The 8,302-nt window shown below is 35.1% G+C and overlaps 1 protein-coding gene across 1 annotated transcript; it reads right to left on the bottom strand.

The window, feature by feature from the left end:
• Positions 1–253: 253 nt before the first annotated feature.
• On the bottom strand, positions 254–7,615 carry LOC121728123. Its single transcript, XM_042116232.1, has 4 exons — positions 6,821–7,615; positions 1,882–1,986; positions 1,396–1,551; positions 254–304 (listed from the first exon to the last, which is right to left on the bottom strand). Exons 1-4 carry the CDS (start codon positions 7,613–7,615, stop codon positions 254–256), a joined length of 1,107 nt encoding a protein of 368 aa, XP_041972166.1.
• Positions 7,616–8,302: the final 687 nt, after the last annotated feature.

The raw sequence follows: 8,302 nt of genomic DNA, 5'->3' as shown, positions 1-8,302 counted from the left end.
ACGAAGCTAAGGGTTAAATGATAAGGAATTTCAGAAAGGAATTTTCTTCCACGTTATAATAGGCTACAAATAAACAATACGATCATCGGTTTCACAAGAAAAGTATTTTTTATTTTCGCATTTTTATTGTGCTGTGTTGATATTTGCTAGTTTAAAAGAAATGGTAAAATATTGCTGGTATTAAAAATATGCTGAAACGGAATAAATATTTTCAACTGCATAAAAGATGCTTATATTCTTTGACGTAGTTATTTTATTTCATCTCTCGCAGCAAGGTATAATAGCTGTAAGCGCCTTTTAGTATCTGCAAAATAAATATCAAAATAATAACGTAAGTTATCATTTTTGTGCACTGTGCAGTTTCTGACGCCTTTTCATTTGTTTCGATTGCCGTCGATCTAGAAACACTTTAATCACTTATAAGACACTAACAACTAACAGTGTAAGATCCGGAATAAAGGCAAGGGCATCCACTTATTAAATGTTTGTTGGGATTTCAATCACACTTGTCTCACCATTAGTACACCAGTAGGGCTAGCATAACAACAGTAGACATGGGAAAGAATCGACATACTGACAGATTTTATCGACAAAATGGCGGATTTCCATAGTCTAACTGTCACTTTGTCTTGTCTGACTGTCATTTTGTCTATTCTTCCGTAGAAGGAAACCATTTCTATAGTTACCATGCTATGCCTGCAGAACAATAATATTATATTATTACAGCGTCGGATACGTTATTAATTACGTCTAAAGCGCTGACCAGTGTGCTGGAACTTATTTCAGAACATACTCAGAATAACGAATTAAGAGGAGTCCACACCGCCGTTTTTCCATACAAACGTTGTCCCCTGTTTCCTCCCTGGATAATGCCGGTAGAATTATGTTTTTTTTCCTGAATATCTATGGCCACTATTAGCATGTCCCTATGTTTTCTTTTTTTTCATAATTTTATTATTAAAAAAGATAAGAACGTCCAAAAACCAAAAAAAATGGCCAGATTTTCCTCTGTGTTCAAACACCCAGAAAACAAAACTGGCTAGAATATACAAAAAAAAAACATAGGAACACAGCTCAAGCCTTGCTTTAATTCGTAATGAAAAAAAGTACTTATATCGGTTAAGTTTTGGAGAAGGAATCAGCGGACAACGAATCGAAGATTTTCTGTTCTTTTATTAGAACTTTTGTCGTGTTATCTCTATCGCGCTTTGCGGTGGGAGACTTGAGATTGGTGAGACAGCAATACATTTTCAAATACCTATTTTTAATTTCTCTCGCCCTTGGTGTATCCTCTTAAGCATCCTGCAGATAGCAATAAACAAAGATTTGTCGCAAAACACCACCCCTGTTTTATGCTCATTCCATACCCAAAAAGGTTTTACTTCTAAAACTTACATTGATAAACGTGACTACGGTTAAGTCAGCAATCGGCCCTGCGTGGATGGCCAGCGGCTTTCGAAACTGATGCACCAGAAGTAATACTTCCTTCCGAACAGTTGTCGGCTGAGCCCACCACGTACTCTCATAGGGCCCCATCATCTGATCTATACTCTGAAAGTGAAGAAAATGCCTCGTATTTTTAATTTAAGTTAAACGCTACACATTGTATTGTAATGAAAGAAAGTTATAAAAGCTTCATGAATTCGTTGCCCTAAAGGCAACGTTAAGCATATTATAAAGCATGCACAATCGACACCGAATGTAGGCAATTTTAGACGAACATGGTCGTAGTCGTCTGAATTGGTCTAACTGTGGAGAGGCCGCATAGTAAGTAGTATTATACGTATACATATTTAATAAATACTCAAAACTTAATTTTTTTACAGGTAAGTAGATCACAACTTTACTGCAGCAGTAAAAACAGTACAGGTACATACTTACAGAATGCGTCATAACAGTACTATGCCAGCAATACATGAAAAGCCGTAAGCAGCCAAACAATAAATACGGCAAAGACACTATTTTCTGAAAAGTACTCGTTTCCTCCTGTGAATTGAAAAATACATAAAAATATATTTTTATAAATCACAAGTACCTGGGAACGCGAAAGTGAAGGATTACGAATGTTTGTGAAACGAATAAAAAGGTAAAAAAATATATTTGAGTAGGTATAAGTGGTATGGTACGTACGTGAAACTTAAAATAATCTAAAACCGGCAGCGTAGAGCCATTAGCGGGATTCGATTTAGTAGAGATGTTTAGCGCAAATTAAAATTTTGCCTATGTATATCTAAACTAATAATATTATAAATGCGAAAGTATCTTTGTCTGTCTGTCTGTCTCGCTTTCACGCCAAAACTACTGAACCGATTGTAATGAAATTTTGTACACAGATAGTATAAAGCCTGAGAAAGGACATAGGCTACTTTTTAATTGGAAAAAGGGGTTGTAAGGGGGTGAAAATGCGTAAATTTGTTCAAATTAAGTTATTTCCAAAAATTCATAACAAATGGCGCTAAGAGTCGTCTACATCGCGCTATCGCTTGCTGTTACGTGTTTCTATAAAAGATGGTACCTTCTCAAGTTACATGTTTCGATTCTTTAGATTGTTTTACACGCTTTTATATAACTCACTACTCAGTACTTTATCTATGCAGTAAAGTTGTGTAATAAGGGGCTATATAAGTTTTAAAATTTGGCATAAATAAAGTTTAATTTAAAATAATGAAATATTATGTGCACATTGCACAGCTGTTTTTGGGTATTTTGATTTTAAGGGGTACTTACTAGGGTTTTAAAAAGCTTTTAAATTTGACAACAATTTTGTTGACACCGCGCGTTATAAACTGAAGTCCACGCGGACGAAGTCGCGGGCAACAGCTAGTGTATAATATAAAGTGGGAGAATTGCGTTCGGGATAGTGAAAATATTATAAAAAATACTTGGGGCACTCGGGGACTGCTGCAGTAAAGCTATTGCATAGTATTTTTATTAACTTAAATGCAATTATAATTTGCATACGTCTAGTCGCACGCACACAAACACCGTGCCGAAATCTGTTGCTGTGCCGATCGGAGTGTGTTAGGTTTTTTCGTTACGGGATTTCTTGGGCGGTCGCCGCGATAAAATATAAGCTATGCAATAGCTTAAGTGCTATAACTCACCGGGACGCCATCGCGACGTAGCCAGTGACGTTACCATGTCACCTCTACGTCGCCGCAAAGCAGTGTTTTTAAACTTAAATTTAAGAAAAACAGCGCTTCGCGGTGACGTAGAGACGCCAGGCGTTGCTTGGACGTTGCCATGGTAACGTCACTGGCTACGTCGCGATGGCGTCCCGGTGAGTGGCACTAGTGCTAATAACCACCTGTATTTGATACGCTGTCACACAAAGCATGACGGAACAGACGAATGTGTAAAACATCAATATCGGAGAAAAGAAGCTGTTGAATAAACTGCATATTCTGAAACGATTAAACAGTAGGTTAAAGAGGCAAATTACTACATCAAAATTGGTTCATCAATTTGTGTACGAAGATGCCACAGACGAACAGCTAGGTACATAAAAGTTTTAAGACGTTCCGTTTGAGATGTTAAAACTCAGTGGGGATAAAAATACAAACTCAAAAACTCAAAACTCAAACTCAAACTTTTTTATTCAGAATAAATTTTTGCAAATATTCTCTGAACGTCTACATGATGCCTACCACCGGGTCGGGAACTAGCCCGGCGAGAAGAACCGGCGTAAGAAACTCGCAACAGGTAAGTATAGGGTGAATTTCCGAAACGGTTTTTTTTTGTCTTCGTTGAAATTACTATTAAAAATAATAATAATATCTATGGACGCTTCACACCACGTCAGTCTGGCCCCGTGCTAAGTACCTGAAGGACTTGTGTTACAGGTACCAGACAACGGAAATATATTTAATACTTTTATACTATACATATATTTAAGATTTTTATTATATCATACACATATTTAATACACATCCAGACCCGGGAACATTGAAAACTTTTTGTTCCGTCGGCGGGATTCGAACCCGCGACCCCCGGCTTGAGCTACCAACGCGCTCACCACTGAGCCACAGAGGTCGTCAAAAAAAGGGAATATTGTTGTAAATTATAAGTTTTAATATTCAATGGGTAGGTAGCTATAGGATTGTGGCAAAAATATAATATGCCTAGGACTATTACAAAGGTAGAAATAAATAACTTAAAGATCTATTTTTATCAAATCGGTGCTGTCTCTCTACTTTTTTTACAAACAAAAACGCTTACACACTAGCAAATATGAATAATTTAAGGGTATAACTTATATTATTTCATAGAATATTAGTTTATCTATTATTATATACCATATTTTATTATTTAATTAACGATTATAGTTACTTAGAGGCACAAATGTACTTGTCCTGAGAATTTTTCTCATATCGCTGGATAAAAGAAATTTAAGCATTACTTTTCATCGACAAATCGGACAGACACCCCAATTTTAATTTACTCCTTAGTGTGTGCTTCCACGCAGTCAAGTCGGATTTGTGTTAAAGCGCTGCATATTCCCGCCAACAACATAAGTATGCCTTAAATATGCTCTCGGTCAATTATTTTATAATATCGGTGATTGAATTTTTTTAATGTAATGAATACTTTTTAAATTGTTGTTTGGTTCTAATGAATGTAGTAAGTGATTAAGCTTCATTATCTATAACCAAATTTATCTTAGATAAAATGCATTTTTTATAATTTCCTAAAAAGTGCGGTTTTTCTCACGTCGCTGCTCTCATATTGGTGTAATCGGTGGTCATTTTAACCACCGATATGATAATTTACACCGAAATTATAAGAAAAAACGAATCGGTGTCTTAAATTTAATATCGGTGTTTGGAATCATGACCAACGCACAGTTTTGTCACATCGGTGGATTGCTTTATCATATCGGTTGATCTAGTGGCATTTCGTTAAGTATGTACAAAGAAAATATTACAAATGCGCAAGATTGTAAAAATGAATGGATGTAAAATTAAAAGTTTTTAATTAATTTTTCTTTTTACATCTAGTTAATTTTAATAAATATTGACATTGATTATATATTTTTTAATTCTAAGTCCCTACATCAAATATTGTAAAACATTTTAAAAATATTTTAATTTTATTTTAAGAACTCTGTTCTTGATCAAAATAAATACATAAATATTATAATATTATGAAGATAATATTATCATATCGCTGGATTAGTATGTCATTTCGATGGTTAAACTTATCATATCGGTGCACAGAAATAAAAATCGGTGCCGGTTTATCATATTGGTGGAAACCAGAATTCAAACTGAATTTTCTCCTTAGTCTTAAATGATACGTTAATAATATTAAATTTGGGAACATTTTGTGTCCTAAAGAATACATAAAACCTGAAAAGTATATAAAATATGTATAAATAAAAAAGTTCACCGATATGATAAAAAAGGTCATTTGTTGAAATTCACCCTTTATTATTAAATAGCTTAAAATATGGCAAGTAAAATTTAATTAATTTACTAAATTAACAATTACTCTGTTGTATCAGAAATTTTGGTTCGGTGAAAACCACAACTACGTTACGCTATATTTTAGCGGAAAATAAAATTCAACCCTTCAAAAAGAATCGGGAATCAATACCGACATAAAGGCTTTCGTTCCTATTTTTTTAAATTTCTTTGTGATGAAATGAAATGGAAAAAAGTGAATTTTAGCTCTGTTGGTATCTATACTTAAAAAATTACATGTCCTGACTGACTGACTGACTGATTCATCATCGCCGAGCAAAAACTGTAAAAGTTACAGCCACGAAATTTGGTGAGTAGGGATGTTTTTATTAAGCAGACACCCACTAAGGAAGGAATTTTGAAAATTTTACCCCGAAGGGGGTGAAATAAGGGTTGAAAGTTTTAATGAAAGTCTGTCATTTCTTGAGTTAGAAACATGAAACTTTATTTTTGGGTTACTGATTAAAAATGAATGGATACGTGTTTAAGCGTTTTTGGAAATTCTACCCCCAAGGGGGTGAAATTGGGGTTGAAAGTTTGAATGAAACTCCGTTATTTCTTGAGTTAGAAACATGAAATTTTATGTTTGGATTACTGATTAAAAATGATTGGATACGTATTTAAGCGTTTCTGAAAATTCTACCCCCAAGGGGGTGAAATAGGGGTTGAAAGTTTGAATGAAAGTCCGTCATTTCTTCAGTTAGAAACATGAAAGTTTATTTTTGGACTGCTGATTAAAAATGAATGGATAGGTATTTAAGCGTTTTTAGAAATTCTACCCCCAAGGGGGTGAAATTGGAGTTGAAAGTTTGAATGAAAGTCCGTCATTTCTTGAGTTAGAAACATGAAACTTTATTTTTGTGCTACTGATTAAAAATGAATGGATACGTATTTAAGCGTTTTTGGAAATTCTATCCCCAAGGGGGTGAAATCGGGGTTGAAAGTTTGAATGAAACTCCGTTATTTCTTGAGTTAGAAACATGAAATTTTATGTTTGGATTACTGATTAAAAATGATTGGATAGGTATTTAAGCGTTTTTAGAAATTCTACCCCCAAGGGGGTGAAATAGGGGTTGAAAGTTTAAATGAATGTCCGTCATTTCGTAAGTTAGAAACATGAAAGTTTATTTTTGGACTGCTGATTAAAAATGAATGGATAGGTATTTAAGCGTTTTTAGAAATTCTACCCCCAAGGGGGTGAAATATGTTAACGCGGATGAAGTCGAGGGCAACAGCTAGTAATTTATATTAAACTACTTATTTAGCTAATCACTATATAATAAGATTATATTTTTAAACAATTACTAGATCATTGTGCCATATAAAATCAAGTAAACAACAGCAATCAAAACTAATACAGACTTGCTAAGTTGTATGTGATTTTCGTGGCATTTCCGTATACGCTGCTTGGATTCAACGATAGTAGCCGGGTTTTTTTCTGTTCCAAAAATATTGCGAGCGTCAATTCTCAGCATCCTCAACTCTGCCTCTATGAATATCATGATGGCAACCGAGTTAGTATCGACCATCGCAAACCATAACACACATACAATGGTCGCGAAAATCTCCATAAACATATACAACGTGTAACCAGTTACAGTTGTCTTATCGACCGGCATCCAAATGCTAGCTATCTCTGGTAGAGTCGCGGTGCCATTTCGGAGATTGTATCGGAACGTTGACGACGTAAAAAGTAGCATCGGCTGCAAGCACACTGAAATTGTCATTACAACAAGCAAGTAAATATACGAGAAAGTAACCCATCTGCTGTATTTCGTATACTCCTGTATAATAACATCCATCTCATCATTCCGCGTATTACGTCTTTCTTTATCTCTTTTGTTTATATACTCGATTATCGTAACCCAATCGTTCTGATATTTGAAGTACGTGAACACCTTCAAGCAAACCACTACGCTGGCCATAGAATACTGTATGTTCTGTAAGACCACTTTCGTGTCTGATCTCTCCAGATATATATTCAGCAGTTCTGTCCCGAACACGGCGAATACGGTGTAGTGCATCAACATGTATGAATATTTAACAAGATTGTTTCTTGAGAATAGGAGACCACCATATTTTAATAGTTTGACGTTTGGACCAAGATAAGGTCTTTTGGGGTCCTCGAAATGATTTCGGAATCGTCTAAGCATTTTTGCTACGAATCCCTTAATGTTAAAGAGAATTCCATAAGTGGTATTTATATGAATACTATAATGTCTAGAGTTGGGAAAATATAATAAACAATATCGATTTCTTTTTTTGACGATAATATGAATATTATAAACAGCACTTAAAATATTTTTATGTACTGGACTCTGGAGTAATGATACTCACAATATTTATCATTTTAGGTTTCAGCTAGTATAGGCCCAATACTATAGATTAGAATTTTCGCCGTTAAAAGGATGGAGATCTAAATGAGTGCCAAGTTCTAAGGAAAATTGAAAAATGTATGTTTATGAACCAAATAAAAAAAAACTAGGCCTTTACATCCGTTGTGGATGATTTATACAGTATTTTTCAGAGCGAAGTAACCACTCTTCAAATACTGTAGTGCCTGGGACAAGATTTTTAAATGTCCGTTGCCCAAGCGCATACGGCATTCTCGCATCATAGTCGGCCTAGTCCAGAGGAAAGAACTAGTCAATACGTCTGGGACCAACTATGTGCGGGTTTCCTCACGATATTTTCCTTCACCGTACGAGCGTCCGTATTATGTACTTGAGATCAGAAAATGTCTAATAGGTACACGCCTCCAAACGGGTTCGAACCTGCACCCTCTAGGAGTGCGAACCGAAGGCCGCATCTATTAGGCCACGGACGAACCAAATAACATT

The sequence above is a fragment of the Aricia agestis genome, chromosome 6 (genome assembly GCF_905147365.1).
Source record: "Aricia agestis chromosome 6, ilAriAges1.1, whole genome shotgun sequence".
Lineage (NCBI taxonomy): Eukaryota > Metazoa > Arthropoda > Insecta > Lepidoptera > Lycaenidae > Aricia > Aricia agestis.
This window is presented reverse-complemented; position numbering and strand designations above follow the sequence as displayed.